This window comes from Oncorhynchus clarkii, chromosome 25, assembly GCF_045791955.1.
Source record: "Oncorhynchus clarkii lewisi isolate Uvic-CL-2024 chromosome 25, UVic_Ocla_1.0, whole genome shotgun sequence".
In the NCBI taxonomy this organism is placed as follows: domain Eukaryota; kingdom Metazoa; phylum Chordata; class Actinopteri; order Salmoniformes; family Salmonidae; genus Oncorhynchus; species Oncorhynchus clarkii.
Window position 1 is genome coordinate 27,459,088 of NC_092171.1, and position 27,633 is coordinate 27,486,720.

General features: G+C 42.2%; 1 protein-coding gene across 1 annotated transcript in view; it reads left to right on the forward strand.

Annotated features, from left to right (window-relative positions):
• The window catches only part of LOC139384097 (ral GTPase-activating protein subunit alpha-1-like), a 127,775-nt gene that overhangs the window by 46,613 nt on the left and 53,529 nt on the right, over positions 1-27,633 (forward strand). The window contains exons 25-38 of the mRNA XM_071128743.1: positions 121-219; positions 1,935-2,090; positions 2,205-2,333; positions 2,645-2,770; positions 8,699-8,757; positions 9,299-9,407; positions 13,172-13,282; positions 13,387-13,455; positions 13,662-13,796; positions 14,405-14,588; positions 16,268-17,243; positions 23,676-23,747; positions 23,875-23,998; positions 25,390-25,545. Of these exons, the coding sequence (XP_070984844.1) occupies positions 121-219; positions 1,935-2,090; positions 2,205-2,333; positions 2,645-2,770; positions 8,699-8,757; positions 9,299-9,407; positions 13,172-13,282; positions 13,387-13,455; positions 13,662-13,796; positions 14,405-14,588; positions 16,268-17,243; positions 23,676-23,747; positions 23,875-23,998; positions 25,390-25,545 (2,505 nt within the window). The remainder of the gene's footprint in view (positions 1-120; positions 220-1,934; positions 2,091-2,204; positions 2,334-2,644; positions 2,771-8,698; positions 8,758-9,298; positions 9,408-13,171; positions 13,283-13,386; positions 13,456-13,661; positions 13,797-14,404; positions 14,589-16,267; positions 17,244-23,675; positions 23,748-23,874; positions 23,999-25,389; positions 25,546-27,633) is intronic.

The following is a 27,633-nucleotide window of genomic DNA, read 5'->3' on the forward strand; positions in this document are numbered from 1 at the left end:
TTCACAACATTAATTTACTCTTTCTTTCTCTTTCCCTCTCCTTTCTTTCTTTATTTTTCTCCTATCTTCTCTCTCTCACTCTTTTCTTTCTTCTTTCTCTCTTTCTCCCTCTCTCACCAGATCAGAGATAATCTGGGCATCTCTCTGGACAACCAGTCATCTCCTCCTCGCCCGGTCCTCATCCCTCCCCTCCGGATCCTCACCCCCTGGCTCTTCAAAGTAAGTATTACCCCTCACTGTTCCATTACTTTATAAAATACATGTACTTTGAGGGTAACATACAGTACCAGTCAAAAGTTTGGACACAGCTACTCATTCAAGGGTTTTTCTTTATTTTTACTATTTTCTACATTGTCGAATAATAGCGAAGGCATCGAAACTATGAAATAACACATATGGAATCATGTAGTTACCAAAAAAGTGTTAAACAAATCAAAATAGATTTTAAATTCTTCAAAGTAGCCACCCTTTGCCTTGATGACAGCTTTACACACTCTTGGCATTCTTTCAACCAGCTTGGAATCTGGAATCCTTTTCCAACAGTCTTGAAGGAGTTCCCACATAAGCTGAGCACTTGTTGGATGCTTTTCCTTCGCTCTGCGTTCCAACTCATCCCAAATCATCTCAATTGGGTTGAGGTCGGGTGATTGTGGAGGCCAGGTCATCTGATGCAGCACTCCATCACTCTCCTTCTTGGTCAAATAGCACTTATACAGCCTGCAGGTGTGTTGGGTTATTGTCCTGTTGAAAAACAAATTATTGTAAGGATACCATATCACTGCAGAATGCTGTGGTAGCCATGCTGGTTAATTGTGCCTTGAATTCTAAATAAATGGCAGACAGTGTCACCAGCAAAGCACCCCCACACCATCCCACCACCTCCTCCATGCTTTACTGTGGGAAATACACATGCAGAGATCACCCATTCACCTACTCTGCGTCTCACAAAGACATGGCAGTTGGAACCAAAAATCTCAAATTTGGACTCATCAGACCAAAGGACAGATTTACACTGGTCTAATGTCCATTGCTCGTGTTTCTTGGCCCAAGCAAGTCTCTTCTTATTGGTGTCCTTTAGTAGTGGTTTCTTTGCAGCAATTCGACCATGAAGGCCTGATTCACATAGTCTCCTCTGAACATTTGATGTTGAGATGTGTCTGTTATTTATTTGTGTTGTAATTTGAGGTGCAGTTAACTCTAATGAACTTATCCTCTCCAGCAGAGTTAACTCTGAGTCTTCCTTTCCTGTGGCGGTCCTCATGAGAGCCAGTTTCATCATTGTACTTGATGGTTTTTGCGACTGCACTTAGTTTTTAAAAGTTATTGAAATTTTCCGGATTGACTGACCTTCATGTCTTAAAGTAATGATGGACTGTCATTTCTCTTTGCTTATTTGAGCTGTTCTTGCCATAATATGGACTTGGTCTTTTACCAAATAGGGCAATCTTCTGTATATCACCCCTACCTTGTCACAACACAACTGATTGGCTCAAATGAATTAAGAAGGAAAGAAATTCCACAAATGAACTTTTTTACTAAGGCACACCTATTAATTGAAATACATTCCAGGTGACTACCTCATGAAGGTGGTTGAGAGAATGCCAAGTGTGTGCAAAGCTGTCATCAAGGCAACGGGTGGCTACTTTGAAGAATCTCAAATATAAAATGTATTTTGTTTAACACTTTTTCGGATATGACATGATTCCATATGTGTTATTTCATAGTTTTGATGTCTTCACTATTATTCTACATTGTCTAACATAGTAAAAAAATAAAGAAAACCCCTTGAATGAGTAGATGCGTCCAAACTTTTGACTGGTACAGTATGTACAGATACAGGAGAGCCTTATTTTTAACATTACACTGAAGTGAATAACATAACTCTTCTACCCTTGTATCTGTGACTGTGTCACGACTGCTTGTCCCCTGTACAGGCGACCATGCTGACAGAGAGGTACAAACAGGGGAAGCTACACGCCTACAAGCTCATCTGTAAGATCATGAAGAGGAGGCAGGACGTTTCGCCCAACTCAGACTTCCTCACACACTTCTACAACATCATGCACTGTGGCCTTATGCACGTCGACCAGGTGTGTGTGTTTTCGTGCGCGTGTGTTTCTGAGAGAGAGGAAGACTGAGAGAGAGTGTGTTGGCTGCAGTTATCACTACCCTCTGTTAAATACTGTTCCCTCTGTGTTTCTCAGGACATAGTGAACACCATCATTAAGCACTGTTCTCCTCGGTTCTTCTCCATCGGGCTGCCTGGAGCCACCATGCTTATCCTGGATTTCATCATTGCAGCCAGCAGAGTCACAGCCTGCTCCTCCCTCAATGTGAGAACAACACTGCTGCAATTCACTATCTCTCTGACTATGATCGAAATGCACTGGAATAGCTGTCTGTTAGGACTGACTGACTTATCGGCTGACTGATTATTGGCTCAATGACTGATGTTTATTCTCATAAGTGCAGATTCACTTTACATTTTGAGGTGTCTCCCCTCATTTTGAATCAGAAAACTTGCTTCAATATACTGTACACCTACTTCTGGATGCACCACACAACACCTCCCCCAGTACAGTTAAATGATCTGTTTCAACACTGTAGTCTTCTGAGTTTACCCCCCTGTTTGTCTCTCTGTCAGGCCCCACGGGTGGAGGCTCAGATCCTGCTGGGTTCTCTGGTGTGTTTCCCTAATATATACGAGGAGCTGCCTGCCCTACACCCCACCACTGCTGACGTGGTCATGACCAAGTTCAGAGACGTTAAGGTAACCGTCCTCATGTGGGGTGGTTGGTTAACTCTACATTTTCAACCTGCTTTATTCTATTGCTTCAACCTGTAGGAACCGCTCCACGTTTGGGTATTGAACATTTATTGATTGCCCCTATTGCTTTTTGATTGTTTTATAAATTTTTAAATATGTGGTAGTTTGTGTGATTTTATTGAACAGATGGTCAGAGAGAGGGGAGTATTGGAAAGATAGGAGGGGACAGTGTGTCAAATGGCAGTGGGATTTAAAGTTATTACCCACATTTACACCGGTATTAATATACTGGAGGTGGCGGCACCAACCACGAGACCACTATTAACCACCAGACCACTATTAACCACGAGACCACTATTAACCAGGAGACCACTATTAACCACGAGACCACTATTAACCACGAGACCACTATTAACCACGAGACCACTATTAACCACGAGACCACTATTAACCACGAGACCACTATTAACCACGAGACCACTAGTGACCACTAGACCATTAGTAACCACTAGACCATTAGTTACCACTGGACCATTAGTGACTACTAGTAACCACTAGACCATTAGTAACCACGAGACCATTAGTAACCACTAGACCATTAGTGACCACTAGTAACCACTAGCAACCACTAGACCATTAGTGACTACTAGTAACCATTAGTAACCACTAGACCATTAGTGACTACTAGTAACTATAAGTAACCACGAGACCATTAGTAACCATTAGGCCACTAAAAACCATTATACCACTAGACCACTAGTAACTATTAGACCACTAGTAACCATTAGACCACTAGACCATTAGTAACCATTAGACCTCTTGATCACTAGTAACCATTAGACCACTGGTAACCATTAGGACACTAGTAACTATTAGTAACCATTAGTCCACTAGTAACCATTAGTCCACTAGTAACCACTAGACCATAAGTAACCATTAGACCACTAGTAACCATTAGACCTCTAGTAACCATTACACCACTAGACCACTAGTAACCATTACTAGTAACCATTAGACCACTAAAAACCATTAGTGACCACTAGTGACCATTAGTAACCACTAGACCATTAGTAACCACTAGTGACCACTAGACCATTAGTAACCACTAGACCATTAGTAACCACTAGTGACCATTAGTGACCACTAGTAACCACTAGTAACCACTAGACCATTAGTGACTACTAGTAACCACTAGACCATTAGTAACCACGAGACCATTAGTAACCACTAGACCATTAGTGACCACTAGTAACCACTAGACCATTAGTGACTACTAGTAACCAACTCTTGATCACTAGTAACCATTAGACCACTGGTAACCATTAGACCACTAGTAACCATTATACCACTAGTAACCATTAGACCACTAGTAACAATTAGAACACTTGATCACTAGTAACCATTAGACCAATAGTAACCATTAGACCACTGGTAACCATTAGACCACTAGTAACCATTAGACCACTGGTAACCAATAGACCACTAGTAACCATTAGACCACTAGTAACCATTAGACCACTAGTAACCATTAGAACTCTTGATCACTAGTAACCATTAGAACACTAGTAACTATTAGTAACCATTAGACCACTAGAAATCATTAGACCACTAGTAACCATTAGAACACTAGTAACCATTAGACCACTAGTAACCATTAGACCACTAGTAACCATTAGACCACTAGTAACCATTAGTAACCACTAGACCACTAGTGACCATTAGTAACCACTAGACCATTAGTAACCACTAGACCATTAGTAACCACTAGACCATTAGTAACCACTAGTGACCATTAGACCACTAGTAACCATTAGTAACCACTAGACCACTAGTGACCATTAGTAACCACTAGACCATTAGTAACCACTAGACCATTAGTAACCACTAGTGACCATTAGTGACCACTAGTAACCTCGAGACCATTAGTAACAACGAGACCATTAGTAACCACTAGACCATGAGTGACCACTAGTGACCATTAGTAACCACTAGACCATTAGTAACCACTAGACCATTAGTAACCACTAGTGACCATTAGTGACCACTAGTAACCTCGAGACCATTAGTAACAACGAGACCATTAGTAACCACTAGACCATGAGTGACCACTAGTAACCACTAGTAACCACTAGACCATTAGTAACCACAAGACCATTAGTGACTACTAGTAACCACTAGTAACCACTAGACCATTAGTAACCACGAGACCATTAGTAACCACTAGACCATTAGTGACCACTAGTAACCACTAGACCATTAGTGACTACTAATAACCACTAGTAACCACTAGACCGTTAGTGACTACTAGTAAACACTTGTAACCATTAGTAACCACTAGACCATTAGTGACAACTGGTAACCACTAGACCACTAGTAACCATTAGAACACTGGTAACTATTAGTAACCACGAGACCATTAGTAACCACGAGACCATTAGACCACTAGTAACCATTATAACTCTTGATCACTAGTAACCATTAGACCACTGGTAACCATTAGACCACTAGTAACCATTAGACCACTAGTAACCATTAGACCACTAGTAACCATTAGACCACTAGTAACAATTAGAACACTTGATCACTAGTAACCATTAGACCACTAGTAACCATTAGACCACTGGTAACCATTAGACCACTAGTAACCATTAGACCACTGGTAACCATTAGACCACTAGTAACCATTAGACCACTAGTAACTATTAGTAACCATTAGACCACTAAAAACCATTAGACCACTAGTAACCATTAGAACACTAGTAACCATTAGACCACTAGTAACCATTAGAACACTAGTAACTATTAGTAACCATTAGACCACTAAAAACCATTAGACCACTAGTAACCATTAGAACACTAGTAACCATTAGACCACTAGTAACCATTAGACCACTAGTAACCATTAGACCACTAGTAACCATTAGACCACTAGTAACCATTAGACCACTATTAACCACTAGACCATTAGTAACCATTAGACCACTAAAAACCATTAGACCACTGGTAACCATTAGACCACTTGACCACTGGTAACCATTATACCACTAATAACCATTAGACCACTTGTAACCATTAGACCACTAATAACCATTAGACCACTAAAAACCATTAGACCACTGGTAACCATTAGACCATTAGACCACTGGTAACCATTAGACCACTGGCAACCATTAGACCACTAGACCACTGGTAACCATTAGACCACTAGTAACCATTAGACCACTAGTAACCATTAGACCACTAAAAACCATTAGACCACTAGTAACCATTAGAGCACTATTAACCACTAGACCATTAGTAACCATTAGACCACTAAAAACCATTAGACCACTGGTAACCATTAGACCACTTGACCACTGGTAACCATTATACCACTAATAACCATTAGACCACTTGTAACCATTAGACCACTAATAACCATTAGACCACTAAAAACCATTAGACCACTGGTAACCATTAAACCATTAGACCACTGGTAACCATTAGACCACTGGTAACCATTAGACCACTAGACAACTGGTAACCATTAGACCGCTAGTAACCATTAGGCCACTTAAAACCATTAGACCACTTGATCACTCGTAACCATTAGACCACTAGTAACCATTTGACCACTAGTAACCATTAGACCACTAATAACCATTAGACCACTAATAACCATTAGACCACTAATAACCATTTGACCACTAAAAAACATTTAGACCACTGGTAACCATTAGACCACTTGACCACTTGGTAACCATTAGACCACTAATAACCACTTGACCACTAGTAACCATTAGACCACTAATAACCATTAGACCACTAATAACCATTAGACCACTAATAACCATTTGACCACTAAAAAACATTAGACCACTGGTAACCATTAGACCATTAGACCACTGGTAACCATTAGACCACTGGTAACCATTAGACCACTAGACCACTGGTAACCATTAGACCACTAGTAACCATTAGACCACTAGTAACCATTAGACCACTAAAAACCATTAGACCACTAGTAACCATTAGAGCACTATTAACCACTAGACCATTAGTAACCATTAGACCACTAAAAACCATTAGACCACTGGTAACCATTAGACCACTTGACCACTGATAACCATTATACCACTAATAACCATTAGACCACTTGTAACCATTAGACCACTAATAACCATTAGACCACTAAAAACCATTAGACCACTGGTAACCATTAGACCATTAGACCACTGGTAACCATTAGACCACTGGTAACCATTCGACCACTAGACCACTGGTAACCATTAGACCACTAGTAACCATTAGGCCACTTAAAACCATTAGACCACTTGATCACTCGTAACCATTAGACCACTGGTAACCATTAGACCACTAGTAACCATTAGACCACTAGTAACCATTTGACCACTAGTAACCATTAGACCACTAGTAACCATTAGACCACTAGTAACCATTAGACCACTAGTAACCATTAGACCACTAATAACCATTAGACCACTAATAACCATTAGACCACTAATAACCATTTGACCACTAAAAAACATTTAAACAACTGGTAACCATTAGACCACTTGACCACTTGGTAACCATTAGACCACTAATAACCACTTGACCACTGGTAACCATTAGACCACTAATAACCACTTAACCACTGGTAACCATTAGACCACTTGACCACTGGTAACCATTAGACCACTAATAACCACTTGACCACTGGTAACCATTAGACCACTAATAACCATTAGACCACTGGTAACCATTAGACCACTAATAACCATTAGACCACTGGTAACCATTAGACCACTTGGCCACTGGTAACCATCAGACCACTAATAACCATTAGACCACTAATAACCATTAGACCACTGGTAACCATTAGACCACTGGTAACCATTAGACCACTTGACCACTGGTAACCATTAGACCACTAATAACCATTAGACCACTGGTAACCATTAGACCACTGGTAACCATTAGACCACTTGACTACTGGTAACCATTAGACCACTGGTAACCATTAGACCACTTGACTTCTGGTAACCATTAGGCCACTTGACTACTGGTAACCATTAGACAGCTGGTAACCATTAGACCACTTGACCACTGGTAACTATTAGACCACTTGACTACTGGTAACCATTAGACCACTGGTAACCATTAGACCACTAGTAACCATTAGAGCACTATTAACCACTAGACCACTAATAACCATTAGACCACTAAAAACCATTAGACCACTGGTAACCATTAGACCATTAGTCCACTGGTAACCATTAGACCACTGGTAACCATTAGACCACTAGACCACTGGTAACCATTAGACCACTAGTAACCATTAGACCACTAGTAACCATTAGACCACTGGTAACCATTAGACCACTGGTAACCATTAGACCACTGGTAACCATTAGACCACTGGTAACCATTAGACCACTTGACCACTGGTAACCATTAGACCACTAAAAACCATTAGACCACTAGTAACTATTAGACCACTAAAAACCATTAGACCACTCATAACCATTAGACCACCCAAGCCACCTATTGTTTGATGTTGTATCAAACCCACATTAAACCCAATTACCTTTTAATTTCTTCCCCTTGTGGTACTGAGGGAGCAGTAGTGCTAGGTTATCTAACTCTCTAGTGGGTCGTCAGCTATGTCACAATAGCCCATTCACAGGATCTTGTTGTTATTGTGCCGCATGTTGTTGATTGCTGGTTAAAGAGCTAATTTCATGCATGAGAGTGTTCCATCTGGCTGTGAATGACAAAACACCGGTTGATTCAGCCAGTAGGGAGTCTGTTTTGTGCGTGTGTGATTTAGCAGCACACCTGTTGTTCAATGGAGAATAAAACAGGCTGATGGGTTCATTAATCTCTCAATCAGTTAATTATTGATTGATTGATTGATCATTTATTGATAGACCCTGTCCTTCGTTTCAGGAACACATCATCAAACACATCCTGAGTTCAGCCATAGATGAGCCTTCAGCCCCAGCCAGGTATAAAGACCAACCATCCCCACCAATAAACCACCCACCCCACCAACCAACCACTCCCACCAACAAACCACAACCACCCATCCACACAAACCAAACAACCAAATGGTACCCTATTCCCGACATAGTGCACTACTTCTGACCAGCGCCCTGTATAGAGAATATTGTACCATAAAGGACACAGTCTTTGTCTGTCTGGAGGAAGACATCTGCCAAGTAGCAGATTATTGTAAGAAAAATGAGGCGAGGGAATGGGGAGGAGGGTGTCACTGTATGGGCTCTGGTGACTAATATAAGCTGGTTATGCTGTAGTCTTCCCTGTGTATTGTCCCTGTTAGCCTCATTCAATATCACACTGCCATCGGTATTGTTAGTTGATTATGCATTTATGTATGTGTATTTGTGTTTATTGGTTACCAACTGTGACTCAAAATATTAAAGCTATTTATAATGGGCTAATGTGTTAATTTTGTGTCCGTTAAATAAAAAACAGCCCAATGGAAAATTAAGAGGAGTTGTGTTATGTTGTGTTTGGCCCTGTCAGGTGTGTTGCCCTGTGCAGTCTGGGTATCTGGCTGTGTGAGGAGTTGGTCCACGGCACCCAGCATCCTCAGATCAAAGAAGCCCTCAATGTCATCTGTGTCACTCTAAAGGTAACTAGCTATATATGATATAGTAATATGCCACTTCTGCTAAATTGAATATATTGCTAACAGTGCCCATGCCCTGCATGCCTCACATGAGGAGCTGTCATTTTCAGCCATCTACTTCCTATGTTTGAACTGCAAAATCCACGAGTCACTTAAAGCGTACTGGATTGATTGTGTTCATTTTACTCCTGTGACTCTTTCATGATCTTAATTGTGCCTGTGGTTATTTCCTGTTAACGTTGCAACCATTTTTGTAATGACCTGTCAAACACACTCCGGTAATGGCTGAATTGGGCATCTATAATGGCGCTAAATCTTCGTCTGGGATATAACGCATCACCTTGACACTTGCATCACAAGAAAGAGAAGAAAGATAACTTTATTTTGATGGGTGTTCATTTTGGGGGTAATAGAAAAAAGTTCTAATTTAATACAGTTGAAATGTTTACAAATTAGATATGCTGAAATGAAAGCAACTTCTGAAAATTAACACTCAGATTAATGGTGATATTATGTCTGATTAGTATGTATAGATAAGTGCACATATAATTTCTTTATTTTAACATATTGTTTTTACAAAATACCTGATAATATTACAAAATGTATGTATGACTGCATTCTAAGAAAAATTAGATTTTAAAATAAATTGAATACCTGAATTCCCACCAAAATGTTCTGTGCCAGTAAAAAAAATTCTGCGCTATAATTTAGTCAATATCAGATGGATTAAAAAAATTGGCAGCTTCATTAAATAGTACCCGCAAAACACCAGTCTCAATGTCAGCAGTGAAGAGGTGACTCCTGGATGCTGGCCTTCTAGGCAGAGTTCCTCTGTCCAGTGTCTGTGTTCTTTTGCCCATCTTAATCTTTTATTTTTATTATCCAGTCTGAGATATGGCTTTTTCTTTGCAAAAAGGCCAGCATCCCAGAGTCGCCTCTTCACTGTTGACGTTGAGACTGGTGTTTTGCGGGTACTATTTCATGGAGCTGCCAGTTGAGGACTTGTGAGGCATCTGTTTCTCAAACTAGACACTAATGTACTTGTCCGCTTGCTCAGTTGTGCACCGGGGCCTCCCACTCCTATTTCTATTCAGGTTAGAGACGGATTGCGCTGTTCTGTGAAGAGAGTAGTACACCGCTTTGTACGAGATCTTCAGTTTCTTGGCAATTTCTCGCATGGAATAGCCTTAATTAGAGGTCGACCGATTAATCGGAATGGCCGATTAATTTGGGCCGATTTCAAGTTTTCATAACAATCGGAAATCTGTATTTTTGGGCGCCGATTTCCGATTATTAAAAAAGAATATATATACTTTTTTTTAACTAGGCAAGTCAGTTAAGAACACATTCTTATTTTCAATGACTGCCTAGGAACTTTGGGTTAACTGCCTTGTCCAGGGGCAGAATGACAGATGTTCACCTTGTCAGCTCAGGGGTTCCAATCTTGCAACCGCACAGTTAACTAGTCCAACGCTCTAACCATTGCACTCCACGAGTAGCATGCCTGTTACGCAAATGCAGTAGAAGCCAAGGTAAGTTGCTAGCTAGCATTAAACTTATCTTATAAAAAACAATAAATCATAATCATTAATTATAACTACTAATCCAGTTTAGCAGGCAATATTAACCAGGTGAAATGGTGTCATTTCTCTTGCGTTCATTACACGCAGAGTCAGGGTATATGCAACAGTTTGGGCTGCTTGGCTCATTGCGAACTAATTTGCAAGAATTGTACGTAATTATGACATACATTGAAGGTTGTGCAATGTAAAACAAGAATATTTAGACTTAGGGATGCCATCCGTTAGATAAAATACCGAACGGTTCCGTATTTCACTGAAAGAATAAACGTTTTGTTTTCTAAATTAAAGTTTCCGGATTCGATCGTATTAATGACCAAAGGCTCGTATTTCTGTGTGTTATTATGTTATAATTAAGTCTGATTTGATAGAGCAGTCTGAGTGAGCAGCAGCAGGCCCGTAATCATTCATCATTCGTGCATTTTGCCAGCAGCTCTTCGCAAGCACAGCGCTGTTTATGACTTCAAGCCTATCAGCCTAATGGCTAGTGTAACCAATGTGAAATGGCTTGCTAGTTAGCTGGGTGTGCGCTAATACTGTTTCAAACGTCACTCGCTTTTAGATTTGGAGTAGTTATTCCCCTTGCGCTGCAAGGGCTGCGGCTTTTGTGGAGCGATGGGTAACGATGTTTCGAGTGTGGCTGTTGCCGATGTGTTCCTGGTTCGAGCCCAGGTAGGGGCGAGGAGGGGTACGGAAGCTATACTGTTACACTGGCAATACTATAGTGCCTATAAGAACATCCAATTGTCTAAGGTATATGAAATACAAATGGTATAGAGAGAAATAGTCCTATAAATACTATATTAACTACAACCTAAAAAACCCTTACCTTAGAATATTGAAGTCTCATGTTAAAAGGAACCACCAACTTTCATATGTTCTCATGTTCTGAGCAAGGAACTTAAACGTTAGCTTTTTTACATGGCACATATTTTACATGGCACACATTTTTACATGGCACATATTACTTTTTTCTCCAACACTTTGTTTTTGCATTATTTAAACCAAATTGAACATGTTTCATTATTTATTTGAGGCTAAATTGATTTTATTGATGTTTTATATTAAGTTAAAATAAGTGTTAATTCAGTATTGTTGTAATTGTCATTATTACAAATTTAAAAAATCGGCCGATTAATCGGTATCGGCTTTTCGGGTCCTCCAATAATCGGTATCGGCGTTGAAAAATCATAATCGGTCGACCTCTAGCCTTAATTTCTCAGAACAAGAATAGACTGACAAGTTTCAGAAGAAAGTTCTTTGTTTCTAGCCATATATAAAAAATATATAGATATTCCATTTTAAATCAGCCATTTCTAGCTACAATAGTCATTTGCAACATTAACAATGTCTACACTGTATTTCTGATCAATTTGATGTTATTTAAAAAATATATATATATATTTCAAAAACAAGGACATTCCTAAGTGACCCCAAACTTTTGAACGGTAGTGTATATGTGATCCCTATGGGAATTGAACCCACAACCCTGATGTTATTGAGTCATCTGCCATGCACAGTGATTAGAATTTTGAAATGTGTTGCCTTGCCTTCATCACTTGCCATGGGAATTGTACTGTAGCAGTCCCTGGTTAGCAGTAGCACAGAAGCAGTATCTCCCAGCATTTAGCCCTGGTCTGTGTGTTGTTGACTGGCACAGTTACAGCAGTGTCAGTCTGCTTGGAGTGGGAGAAAGATGTTCTGCACTGAGTTGCCAGAAGAAGCTTACAGACAGTACCGTCTGGTTTGGTCTGGCCCACCACACACAACTCCAGCCCAGCTAAATCTGGCCTGACTGTCAACATTTTGGCCTCTGTGTGCTCTCCATTCTGCTCAGACAGAAGGCGAAGGCTAATCCCATGAAGAATACATCCAACACCCACCTCAAGGAATTGTTATTTTTCAGTCTTCTGAAATAGGGGTGCTCGTCAACTGACCCCCCCTCCCCACCCCCCCTTCTTTAACTCCTCTCCATATTGTTATCCAATCAAATGGGATGGCTGGTGATCCGGACCATTGTTTTGTGTGTGCCTTGGCCCTGGCCTGCTGCTCTGGAAAGCACTCTGCACTCTTCCCGAGGCAGGGTCACAGTGAGAGGAGGGAGGGAGGAGGAGGTGGTGGGTCATCTCCCTGAGCCCCTTACACTTTTCTCAATTGCGTGCGTGTTTGTGTCTCGTTGTTTTTCAGTTTCCAAATAAAACTGTCGCGCTGGTGGCCTCCGACATTCTGCACTTGCTCATAAACTATGTCGATGACCTTCAGAAATTCCCCCTCGACACTCCAAAGAAAATAGTTGAGGTAAATTGGCATGTCCATTTTAATAATGACCTATGTCAACTCTTCTTGGAGTTTTTCAAGAGTATCCTTTTGGAATGACAGTGACATATTAACTCTTGTTTCAGATCCTCATAGCGACTATCACTCACCTGCTTCCCACTACAGAATCCTCGCCTCATGAACTGGACAAGAGAGTATGTCACTTCTCCTCATACACAACTCTCCTAGTCACATGGAGAGTTGGTAATAATACATGATCACAACTGTTGCTTTTCTATTTACAGTATACCAGCCTTTCTTGCAGAAGCTCAATGAAGAAAATGTTCCTCATCATAATACAGTATTTTGTTCTCTGCTTTATTTATGAAATCAAACTGTGTTTTTGCTTTCCTGTCCCTAGTTGGTGGTGTCTCTGCTGTTGTGCCTGCTGGACTGGGTGATGGCTCTGCCTCCTAAAACTTTGCTGCAGCCTGTCCAAACCCTCAGCCCTGACAAGGAGAAGCCAGACAAGTCTGTCCTCAGCTGTATCTACAAGGTATGCCCAGTAGAACCCTTGCCCATACTTTTGTAGTAGTAGTAGCTTTGTGAATAGTAGCTTTATGTAGTAGCTTTGTGAATTGATATACTTCAAGACAGTATTTGATGCCGACATATCCGTCTTTACTTTGCTTAGCATTGACCAAAGCATTCAGTGGAGTGTGGAACCTGACCCATGGAGTAGCACTTATTTTGTGTTTAGTGGTCTTTCATTTCCTAATGGAGTTCAGGACTGGGGGGCCTCCTTCCTAATGCATGCTACAGCTGGCACTGAGCACACCCAGACTCACTCACTCCCTCAGTTGTCAGCACTCAATCACAGGATCCTTTTTTCCCATTACCACCCTTTCTCTCTCTCTCTCCACAGAACCGCACTGTGACGGGATCAGCAGATCATTCAATTACTTATTTCCGATAAGGATTCCACCTCTCAAGTTTCTTTCTCTCTTTCTATTTTCTCTCTCTCCTTTCTCTCTCTGTCTCTCTCTCTCTCTCATTCTTTTGCGCTCTCTCATTTGATTTCTCTCTATAGAAAACTACAGTCATGTGAAATAGTGCAGTAGTGTTCATTGATTGTTTTCTTGGTTCTCCCTCTTCTCTCCCCAGGTGCTGCATGGCTGTGTGTATGGGGCCCAGAACTTCAACAGCCCTAGGTATTTCCCTATGAACCTGTCAGACCTGACCAGTCCAGACTACGACCCCTTCCTGCTACTGGAGAGTCTGAAGGAACCAGAGCCCCTCCACTCCCCTGACTCAGAACGCTCCTCCAAACTACAGCCTGTCACTGAGGGTAAGAACATAACTCCCTCTTCTCCTCCTCTTCCGCTGTCTTAATCTCTACCTCTCCCCTACTCTGATTCCTCCTATGGACTGGATGTGATGTGAATGCAGCTAGGCTCCTATGTGTCCTGTGTTAGATTCAGAGCAGCAGGGGACACCTGCAGCTTTCCCAGCATGGGATAATGACTAATCTTTGGAGCACTTTGTGAGGCATGCTTCTTTCCTTAGCAACTAACTCCCCTTTTCCCTCCGGTCCTCGATCTATCAATTTATTTGTTCATTTCATTCCTTTCCTTTTCTTTTGGGGTATCGGAGTAAAGATGGAGGGAGGGAGAGATTTAACCTTAATTTACATAGGTTTGTCTCATTGAGATAAAACATGCTTTTGCCTTAAAGGCCCCCCTAGATTTTATTGGAGAGAGAGTGAGAGAGAAACCTGTCCTCCTGTCCTGTCAATAGTCACATTCCTTTTCCCTGTAATGGCCCACTCAGGGTTTATGTAGCTCTGTGGGGCTGTAATTATGCTTATTGGAAAGAGATGGTTGGTAAAACACTGAGTGTCATGGCATCAGATTGTTCTCTGTGTGGTGCCACCCAGAAATGTAAAAATATTTCCCATTGGAATCATTGAGGTATCTAGCGTTGTAACTGGTGTCTGGCGTTGTTGTTACTGGTGTCTGGCGTTGTTGTTACTGGTGTCTGGCGTTGTTGTTACGGGTGTCTGGCGTTGTTGTTACTGGTGTCTGGTGTTGTTGTTACTGGTGTCTGGCGTTGTTGTTACTGGTGTCTGGCGTTGTTGTAACTGGTGTCTGGCGCTTTTGTAACTGGTGTCTGGCGCTTTTGTAACTGGTGTCTGGCGCTTTTGTAACTGGTGACTGGCGTTGTTGTAACTGGTGTCTGGCGTTGTTGTAACTGGTGTCTGGCGTTGTTGTAACTGGTGTCTGGCGTTGTTGTAACTGGTGTCTGGTGTTGTTGTTACTGGTGTCTGGCGTTGTTGTTACTGGTGTCTGGCGTTGTTGTAATTGGTGTCTGGCGCTTTTGTAACTGGTGTCTGGCGCTTTTGTAACTGGTGTCTGGCGCTTTTGTAACTGGTGTCTGGCGTTGTTGTAACTGGTGTCTGGCGTTGTTGTAACTGGTGTCTGGCGTTGTTGTAACTGGTGTCTGGCGTTGTTGTAACTGGTGTCTGGCGTTGTTGTAACTGGTGTCTGGCTCTGTTTTCACTGTTGTCTGGGGTTGTTGTAACTGGTGTCTGGCGTTGTTGTTACTGGTGTCTGCCGCTTTTGTAACTGGTGCCTGGCGCTTTTGTAACTGGTGTCTGGCGTTGTTGTAACTGGAGTCTGGCGTTGTTGTAACTGGAGTCTGGCGTTGTTGTTACCTGTGTCTGGCGTTGTTGTTACTGGTATCTAGCATTTTACTTTTGATTGGCTAGATACCCTCATCCCTTTACCCTCTGTTGGAGGTTAACACTAGAAATACCTAGTCCCACTGGGTTGAGCTGATACCCACATGTTATCTACTGACTGACTGGCTGGCTGGCTTTTTCTATCTTTTCTCCTGTTTATTGGAACTAGTCTTGAGAAATGCTGCACTGTCAACATTAAACAGTGTCCATTATATCCCCTTGTTCTTGTTTTAGAGCTTTTCATCTCTTTATCTCCTTATTATTTATCTCTTCCTCTCCCCCTGTAGTGCGGAGCCGTATCCAGCACGGTCTAATCTCCATCGCTGCCAGGACAGTCATCACCCACCTGGTCAACCACCTTGGGCACTACCCCATGTCTGGAGGCCCTGCTACCCTGACCAGCCAGGTGTGTGAGAACATGGACAACCCCTACAGCGATAGCCCTGACCTGGCCCCAGAGCTCTTTGATGGGCCCAACCTACAGTTCTTTGTCCTGAATGGCACCACCCTCCTATCCTGTCTGCAGGTCCGTGCTGAGGACGGTGTGCCTGGTGGAGGAATGTCTGCAGGCCTCACCACCACCAGTGCCTGTGTGAGGGTTATCGTCCGAGACATCTCCGGAAAACACTCGTGGGATTCGGCTGTGCTGTATGGGCCACCTCACTGTGGTGTTCCCAATCAGCCCCTGCACCTCTACAGTAACACACCAACAGAGAGAATGACTACAGAGAAGGAGAAGAACTGGGTTGGAGACCCTATAGAGAAGGAAGAAGAGGAGAGGGAAGAGGAGGAGGAGGTGGTGGTGTTGGTGCTGGGAGAGGAGGAGCAGGGGGAGGCTGTGGAGGAGGAAGGAGAGGAAGAAGAGGAGGAAGTGGAAGGTGTGTTGGAGCTCATGGCCCCGCAAGCTAAGCGTGTGTGTCGCGAGGCGGTCCCGTCCTGGAACTCCCTGCGAGAAGATGATGTTCTAGATGAGATGCTGCAGTACCTGGGTTACTCCAGCCCCGAGTGCCTTCAGCGTGCCGGAGGCCCCCTTAACATCCCCGCCCCACCCCCTGTCTGCGTGTCGGAGAAGCAGGAGAACGACGTGATCAACGCCATCCTGAAGCAGTGTGCAGAGGAGAGGGACTTTGCGGTGCACAGAGGGAATGGGCTGAACATGAGAGCCGTGGAGCAAGGGGAGCCAGGGCCTCAGAGGCCCCAGTCAGCCTTCTACTACTGCAGGCTGCTACTCAACATCCTGGGCATGAACTCCTGGGAGAAGAGGTGAGAGAGACACACCACACCAAAAACCAGGGTCCTGTTCAGTGGGGCACACAACAGGAGAAAACCTTTTGAAACTGGGAGGTACAGTGCCTTCAGAAAGTATTCATACCTCTTGACTTATTCCATATTTTGTTGCGTTACAGCCTGACTTCAAAATTGATTAAATAGATGTTATTCTCACCCATCTAAACACAATACCTCATAATGCCTTAGAAATGTTTGCAAATTTATTGAAAATGAAATGCAGAAATATCACATTTACATACTGTAAGTATTCACACCACTGAGTCAATATAAGTCAGAATAAACTTTTGCAGCGATTACAGCTGTGAGTTTTTCTGGGTAAGTCTAAGAGCTGTCCACCCCTGGATTGTGCAACATTTGCCCATTTATTGTTTTCAAAATTCTTCAAGTTCTGTCAAGTTGGTTGTCGATCATTGCCATATATTTTCAAGACGATTTTTAATTCAATACTGTAACTAGTCCAGTCAGGAACATTGAATCTAGTCTTGGTAAGCAACTGCAGTGTATATTTGGCCTTGCATTTTAGGTTATTGTTCTGCTGGAAGGTGATTCTGTCTCCCAGTGTCTGTTGGAAAGCAGACTGAACCAGGTTTTCTTCCTAGGATTTTGCCTGTGCTTAGCTCTATTCTGTTTATTTTTATCCTTAAAAAACTCCTTGGTCCTTGCCGATGACGAGCATACCCATAACATGATGCATCCACCACAATGCTTGAAAATATGAAGAGTGGTACTCCGTGATGTGTTTTATTAGATTTGCCCAGAATATAAAGCTTTGTATTCAGGACATTTTTTTGCAGTTTTACTTTAGTGCCTTAATGCAAACAGGATGCATGTTTAGGAATATATATATATGCTGTACAGGCTTCCTTCTTTTCACTCTGTCATTTAGGTTAGTATTGTGGAGTAACTATAATGTTGTTGATCCCATCCTCAGTTTTCTCCTATCGCAGCCATTGAACTCTGTAACTGTTTTAAAGTTACTATTGCCTCATGGTGAAATCCCTGAGCGATTTCCTTCCTCTCCAGCAACTGAGTTAGGAAGGACACATGCATACAGTGCATTCGGAAAGTTTTCAGACCCCTTCCCCTTTTCCACATTTTGATACATTGCGGCCTTATTCTAAAATGGATTAAATAAATACAAATCTATCTACACACGGTACCCCATAATGACTATACGAAAACAGGTTTTTAGAAATCTTTGCAAAAATATTTTAAATAAAAAAACAGAAATACATTATTTACAAAAGTATTCAGACCCTGTGCTATGAGACTCGAAAGTAAGCTCAGGTGCATCCTGTTTCTATTGATCACCCTTGACGTTTCTACAACCTGATTGGCGAAATAAACGCACACCTATTTATGCGAGGTGCTGACTTGTGGAGTAGAACACTTCAAAAATGAAGGAGAGCCACACATTCTAGGAGCTCCGATGCAATAATTTAATAACCTAATAACCAACAAAACGTTGTCAAAACGACAGACAAGCTGTCTTAATCAGGGTATAATGGACAAACACAGGTGTCTGTAATCATGGCCGGGTGTGGCCTGATATCATTGGTTAATTCTCTGATTTAAAAAAATGTATTAAATTGATTGGACATGATTTGGAAAGGCACACCTGTCTATTTAAGGTCCCACAGTTGACAGTACATTTCAGAGCAAAAACCAAGCCATGAGGTCAAAGGAATTGTCCGTAGAGCTCCGAGACAGGATTGTGTGGAGGCACAGATCTGAGGAAGGGTACCATAAAATGTCTGCAGCATTGAAGTTTCCCAAGAACACAGTGGCCTCCATCATTCTTAAATGGAAGAAGTTTGGAACCACCAAGACTCTTCCTAGAGCTTGCCGCCCGGCCAAACTGAGCAATCGGGGGAGAAGGGCCTTGGTCAGGGAGGTGACCACGATGTCTTAAGCACCACGTCTAGGGCGTCACGTCTGGAGGAAACCTGGCACGATACGGTGAAGCATGGTGTTGGCAGTATCATGCTGTTGGGATGTTTTTTCAGCGGCAGGGACTGGGAGATTAGTCAGGATCGAGGGAAGATGAACAGAGCAAAGTACAGAGAGATCCTTGATGAAAACCTGCCCCAGAGAGCTTTAGACCTCAGACTGGGGCGAAGGTTCACCTTCCAACAGGACAACGCCCTAAGCACACAGCCAAAACAATGCAGGAGTGGCTTCGGGACAAATCTCTGAATGTCCTTGAGTGGCCCAGCCAGAGCCCGAACATCTTTGGAGAAACCTGAAAATGGCTGTGCAGCGACGCTCCCCATTCAACCTGACAGAGCTTGAGAGGATCTGCAGAGAAGAATAGGAGAAGCTCCCCACATACAGGTGTGCCAAGCTTGTAGCGTCATACCCAAGAAGACTAAAGGCTGTAATCGCTGCTTAAAGGTGCTTCAACAAAGTTCTGAGTAAAGGGTCTGAATACTTATGTAAATATAAATACACTTGGTATTGTGTGTAGATTGATGGGGGGGAAACATTTTTATAAATTTTAGAATAAGGCTGTAACTGTGGAAAAAGGCAAGGGGTCTGAATACTTTCCCGAATGCACTGTATCTTTGTAGTCACTGGGTGTATTGATACACCATCCAAAATGTAATTAATAACTTCACTCTGTTCAAAGTGATATTCAATGTCTGCTTTTTACCAATATGTACCCCTTTTTGCGAGGCATTGAAAAACCTGGTATTTTCACTGCTCGACTGAGGGACCTTACAGATAATTGTATGTGCGGGGTACAGAGATGAGGTAGGGATTTTTAAAAAATCATGTTACACACTATTATTGCACACAGTGAGCAAAAACATAATTCTACTTTGACATTATGGGGTATTGTGTGTAGGCCAGTGACACAAAATCTCAATAGAATCCATTTTAGATTCAGGCTGTAAAACAACAAAATGTGGAAAAAGTAGAGGGGGTTGAATATTTTCTGAAGGCACTGTATTACCCAAACTTGTTCAATTTGAAAAGCCCTTTTTCAGTTTGGAAATGCTTTATTACGGTGTGCCCTACTGAACATGACCAACATCATAGTCTACAGTTGATTCAAAGTTGTTATGGCAAAATAGCTTTATTCTGCAGGTACCCTATTGTTTACAGAACTGGCACATTTGGAGAGATCCAGTAGACTCTTGTAGAAAATGGGTATGTGATGATGGAACTTCAACTTGTTCTAGGTGCTGTGCTATATTCAGATGGGGGTGGAAAAAATGCACCATGTGTCACTGCTACCGCCAGCCTTGTTTGTCTCTCAGCCCGTCACTGAGATTTAGTATAGTCAGATTAGAGTAGCTTGTCCGTCCGGATCTCTTTCTCTCTCTCTCTTTCTTTCTCTCTCGCTCACTTACTCACATGGTCATCTCATCCACCTCATTATCACCACACTTCACATATATTACTTTACATAGATCCATTTCCTGAAGCAGCTATTTCTGATGGCTTTTTTCATTGCAGTCTTTAGAAGTATTATCTATTGTATTACTAGAGATGGAGGCTGGATCTTTAATGAGGAGAACTAATTGGGCTAAATGGAAATGGCGCGTCACATTTAGCCCTAATGGCTGTGTTTATCAGCGAACACATCCATCTATCCAGGAGCAATGATGGACATAAAAATAGCCCCTTCCATTAATTTCTCCCATTCGTTACTCTTTCACAAAATATATCTTTAACAGATGTATGTATATGAGAGGTCATCTTATCAGTAGAATGGAGGGATAGGGACTAGAACATTAATTTATACTGAACAAAAATATAAACATAACATGAAAAGTGTTGGTCCCATATTTCATGAGCTGAAATAAAAGATCCAGGAAATGTTCCATACGCACAAACAGCTTAACTCTCAATTTTGTGCACAAATTTGTTTACATCCCTGATAGTGAGCATTTCTCCTTTGCCAGGATAATCCATCCACCTGACAGCATAATCATTATACAGGTGCACCTTGTGCTGGGAACAATAAGGCCACTCTAAAATGTGCCGTTTGTCACACAACACAATGACACAGATGTCTGAAATGTTGAGGAAGCGTGAAATTGGCATGAATTTAATGTTAATTTCTCTACCATAAGCCACCTCCAATGTCGCTTTAGAGAATTTGGTAGTATGTCCAACCGGCCTCAACCTCAGACCTCGTGTATGGCGTCATGTGGGCGAGCGGTTTGCTGATGTCAACAGAGTGCCCCATGGTGGTGGCAGGGGGTTGTGGTATGGGCAGGCATAAGCTACGGACATCGAACACAATTTCATTTTATCAAGGGCAATTTGATTGCACAGAGATACCGTGACGAGATCCTGAGGCCCATTGTGTTGCCAATCATCTACCGCCATCACCTCATGTTTCAGCGTGATAATGCACGTCCCCATGTCACAAGGATCTGTACACAATTCCTGGAAGCTGAAAATGTTCTTCCATGGCCTGCATACTCTCCAAACATGTCACCAGTTGAGCAGGTTTGGAATGCTCTGGATCAACGTGTACGACAGAGCGTGTTCCAGTTCCCACCAATTTCAAGCAACTTCGCACCCCCATTGAAGAGGAGTGGGACAACATTCTACAGCCCACAGTCAAGACTGATCAGCCCTATGCAAATGAGAAGTGACGCTCTGCATGAGGCAGTTTGGTGGTCACACCAGATACAGACTTTTTTTTAAGGTATCTGTGACCAACATATGCATATCTGTATTCCCAGGCATGTGAAATCCATAGATTAGGGTCTAATAAATGTATTTCAGTTGACTGATTTTCTTATTTGAACTGGAACTCAGTTAAATCTTTGAAATTGTTGCATGTTGTGTTTATATTTGTGTTCAGTATATTAGTCTACTCACATCATGCAAAGAGAGAATAAAAGGACACACAAACACAGAGAGACTTTTCAGAGCCCTGCAACTGTAGCGATTGCAGAATTACGGAATCCTGGAGGGACTGAAAATTTTAAATATACCAAACATTTTACATTTTCAGTCCCTCCAGGATTCTGTAATTCTGCGATCGCAGGGCATGCACCGCGATATTTCCACATAAAACTGTCAAATCATCTCAATTTTGTTGCATAAAACTGACCCACACCACACCACAAATCACCACAGCACAAAGTGAGGGCTTGCCATTTCAACCAATCACTGCACATTATATTATGGTTCATTCAAGCCTCAGGTCAACAAATGTCTTCCCTCTTCAGTGCCTTTTTTGCGACAGATTTGACAAAATCATCTCATATTGCCATGCAAAATGTCAGAATTGCCACAGCAAAAGCAAGCATTTTTGTGGCCAAATGTTATAAAAATGTATTCCTGCGAAACCCTGGATGGACTGCATTTGACATTTTAAGCAATTTAGCAGATGGTCTTATACAGAGTGACACAACCACATCACAGTCGTAGTAAGTACATTTTTCCTCAATTATTGAGGGAGCAGAAAGGAGTCAGGAGGAGATAGCCTTTAATGAGCCATTGTCCTGCTCGCGCTTTCTTTTTCTCTTTATTTCTCTCTCGCTCGCTCTCCTTCTGGCATTCATACCGCGGTGCGTGGGCGAGCGAGTGTGCTGTTCCTGATTGCCGCCTTTGAAATGGCTCACTTTCAATGGAAATAATTAAGACCGTTACATTGTAACAAGCTAATAAATAGGCCCATACTCAAATGGTGAGAGGGAGGAGGAAAAACACCACGAAACAAAGTCATTTAAAAAAAAAAAGTAGTCGTGGCTTTTACATGAGCCGTCATTGTCCCCCCCCCCCTCTGTTCAAACTTGACCGGGCCTAAGCAGCTAATGTTCAAACTCCAGATTGGGGGAAATAAGGCAACGTTTTAAAGCTCCAGATCTCGCGTGTTGTTACACCGGGGTGGTAACTAAGATCTAAGTGTATTGATTTCTCAGGATCTCGAGCTGTCCATCGCTTGCTATAAAGTTGCAGTGTATTCGTGTTTTTAGCTAAATACTGTGATAAGGATTTTGTATTTATTTCCCAGAATTCCTGCCACCACTTGTTTGGCTGTGGTTTGACTCGATTGGTCTGATGTTCCAGGAAATGCTGTGACAAAAACAAAGAGGAGGCCAATTTGACATGTGGGCCTGCTAATGATGGAGAGGTAGTCTGCGGCAGGCAGAGGGAGAAGTCTGAGGGCTACTTAGTGAAAATCTGTGCAGTATAGACCTAATCACCTGATCACGGTCTGCCTATAGGGAGTGAGGACAGGCCTGGCTAATGTTGTTGTGAATAGAATAAAAGTTATACTTTATTGTCCATTCTCAGTGTCTTTTTGCTGTCAAGCTTCCGAATACTTTAGAATCTTTTCCAAGACATCACTGTGTTGTAAATAGATTCTACATAGCCTACAGATTCTATGTCACAATTCTTTATGCCAATGGCTTATACACTTCTCTGTTATAGGAGCAACTTCCATCTCCTGAAGAAGAACGAGAAGCTGCTTAGAGAGCTTAAGAACCTCGACTCCAGGCAGTGGTATGTTAGTGGGTCTTCTTCCTCAGACTGTTTTACTTTTAGGGAACAACAAAAATGTTTCCTTATGTTTCTTATATATGTTTTCTTGTTCCTTATCTTTTCTCTCATTTGCCATCTTTTCCTGTAGTCGAGAGACGCACAAAATAGCCGTGTTTTACGTGGCAGAGGGGCAGGAGGACAAGCACTCTATCCTGTGTAATACCAGGGGGAGTCAGGCCTACGAGGACTTTGTCTCTGGGCTGGGCTGGGAGGTAAGACAGACCCCTCTCTCTCCATTACAACCCTTCAGCATCTCTGTACACCGAGTGCACAAAATATTAGGAACACCTTCCTAATATTGAGATGCACCCCCCTCAATTCGTCGGGTCATGGACTCTACAAGGTGTCGATGGCATTTCACAGAGACACTGGCCCATGTTGACTCCAATGCTTCCCACAGTTGTGTCAAGTTAGCTTGGATGTCCTTTGGGTGGTGGACCATTCTTGATACAGGAAACTGTTGTGTGAAAAACCCAGCAGTGTTGCAGTTCTTGACATGAACCGGTGCACCTGGCACCTACAGTGTTTTCTCCTGTAAAAGTTGCATCATACTGGAGCCCACCTTGTGGGCTACCTCAGAATTCTATGGCACGTTATTTAATTGTCAACCATTAATGCTAGTCTTCTGGTGGTCAAACTAGCACTAACATCTTTGAGAAGCATTTGACAGTCTGCAATATTGGCTGTACTAGAGAATTTAAAACCTTTTTTTGTAAGAACATAGTATATGGGATTGATTTTAAGAAATGTCGCTTAATTACTGTGATTAATATTATGATGTTTCTATTCCAAGAACAAAGAAACCCTCAGTGTTTCCGTTAGAAAAATATGGTGCTGTACAACGTGACCAGTCGGGAGTAGGCTACAGTACTAAGAGCATAACATTTCCACACCCTAATTGTAGTCTAACCAATACCCAAATGGAGATTCAGTGAAAATAGAAATCTCATTGTTTTATCAAGACCAGTCCCCATGCTTGTCTCAGAGCAGCACTGTCTTTTCCCCCTTCCACTTGCCTCTTCCATTAATTTTGAAAGAGTATTTTCCAGTAAGCATAATCAGTGCTCCCCTTGCGCTGTTCTGGAGCAATGAAGCAGTGACGCAGGGTACCGTACTAAACCACAAATGACTTCTAAGTCCCGCAGCATAATCTCAAAACTTTTAGTTGAGCAACCATTGTACTACCATACCCTGTTCAAAGGCACTTAAATACTTTATCTTGCCCATTCACCCTCTGAATGGCACATGTACATAATCCATTTCTCAATTGTCTCAAGGCTTAAAATTCGTCTTTCACCTGTCTCCTCCCCTTCATCTACACTGATTTGAAGTGGATTTAACAGGTGACATCAATAAGGGATCATAGCATTCACCTGGTCAGTCTATGTCATGGAAAGAGCAGGTTTTCTTAACGTGGTTATCCAGGGGGGGGGGGGGGGGGGTTCGTTGTTTTTTTTTCTTCAATATTCATTAGTGAGTTATTGTCGAGTTATATTACCATTGAGTTATATTTTTCTGTGCCTGATTTAGAACACTTTGATTGCCCACTTCTTGCTTTAGTGTATCTTATGGAAGTTTGATGATCTGTTTTCCTTTATTCCAGGTGAACTTGACCAGTCACTGTGGCTTTATGGGAGGTCTTCAGCGGAACAAGAGCACTGGTCTGACCACGCCTTACTTCGCCACCTCCACCGTTGAGGTCATGTTCCACGTCTCCACGCGGATGCCCCCAGACTCAGACGACTCACTCACCAAAAAGGTCTGTTATGGTGTTCTATGAACGGCAGTTGGTGTCTGTGTGAAAAAGATAATGTCTGACTGCAACCCTGTTATGAACTTTTATTGAGATGCACACACTAGGGCTGCGGTCCAAACACTCACCCTCATCCACTTACCCTCCTCTTATGCCATTGGGAGAATCCCTTCATCATCTTGGAGGGTGGTTCAAATGATTAGCCAAGCAAGGGAAGTTTACAATGTAAGCCCTCGTTTTTAGTCAGCTTTGTGAGTGTATAATGATGTTCACTCCGGGGCCTGAAACTCTCCAAAATTCAATTCACAACGATTGTACATTAAGAAAAGTCTGTGAAAACTTAAAAACAACATCAATGGAGAAGTCAACATACAAGTGTAAGAAACAATGAATGCAAATAAGTTAGAAATTGTGCTACTAATGCACATGACGGCACAAACACGTCTCACAAAAAGTAAATATGTTTTTGTTTGGACATTTTTTGGAAATCTTTTGGAAATTGTAGACACATTTTTCTCCTCCAAAAGTTCCAGCTAGGCAGGCTAACATTAGTTAGCAAATTAATTCGCTAGCTATCATACATTAGGCAAATATTAAGAATTATATATTTAATATAAGTAGACATAATTCACATAATTGACTGTAGCGCATATAAAGCATATATATATATATAAGCTACCTCAGGCTGAAAACACAATCATTGCGGGATGAACGAGTGGCGATTTTCCGGCCAAGGGCGGTCCATTTAAAAATCATTCCTTCCTCCCTCGCCCCTTGCCCTGCAAGTGTATACTCGTCAGACGTCATGATACGTCATCAGAAGTGTTCACTTAATTTGAGGGCTGAGGGGATAGGGTGTGTATTTTAAGTGTTTGGACCGCAGCCATGTCTGTCTGTGTCCCTCTCACTCCCTTTCATCCAGTCAGCAGGGGGTGGGTTATTCTGTGTTGCCTTTTTAGATGCTCTCACTGCTCCCCTGCAGAGAGAGAGACCCAATGTCTTCTCTCTCTCTCACACCATTCTGTAGTGATTCTCTGTATCCCCCAACTCATACAATGCGGAACAAAAACACTCTGACCTTTCTGTTCAGTCCACTACTAAACCATTATATGTCAAGCTCTCTCAGATGGGTCACATTTCTACCTGCAGAGAGCTGTTTTTGTGTGGACTTGAGCCCCACAGAGAAACATGACATGTTTTGCTAATGTAGACGAGAGGAGCTTCAATCTCCCTCCAGCTACCAGGGCAATGGGTTGCTACAGAAGACGAGAGGAACTTCCATCTCCTTCCAGCTACAGTGGCAATGAGGGAGAAAATATATTCTCACCTTAAATGGTTCCCTTTATTCCTCTCTCTCTCAAGAAGCCCTTTCTTCTTCTAGCTCTTCTTTATCTCTCTCACCTCATTCTGCCTCTGTACTTTTTCCCTTTGGCACATGCTAGCATCTCTCTCTCATTCCCTTTGGAACATGCTAGCATCTCTCTCTCATTCCCTTTGGAACATGCTAGCATCTCTCTCTCATTCCCTTTGGAACATGCTAGCATATCTCTCTCATTCCCTTTGGAACATGCTAGCATCTCTCTCTCATTCCCTTTGGAACATGCTAGCATCTCTCTCATTCCATTTGGAACATGCTAGCATCTCTCTCTCATTCCCTTTGGAACATGCTAGCATCTCTCTCATTCCCTTTAGAACATGCTAGCATCTCTCTCTCATTCCCTTTGGAACATGCTAGCATCTCTCTCTCATTCCCTTTGGAACATGCTAGCATCTCTCTCTCATTCCCTTTGGAACATGCTAGCATCTCTCTCATTCCCTTTGGAACATGCTAGCATCTCTCTCATTCCCTTTGGAACATGCTAGCATTTCTCTCTCATTCCCTTTGGAACATGCTAGCATCTCTCTCTCATTCCCTTTGGAACATGCTAGCATCTCTCTCTCTTTCCCTTTGGAACATGCTAGCATCTCTCTTTCTCTCTTTCCCCTACCTCTCTCTGTCACTCTTAACCTAAAATAGACATCACCTCTCCCTTGTTTTTCTCCTCTTCTACAAATATCTGTTTGTCTTGGTATTATTTTTCAGCAGGCAGAAAT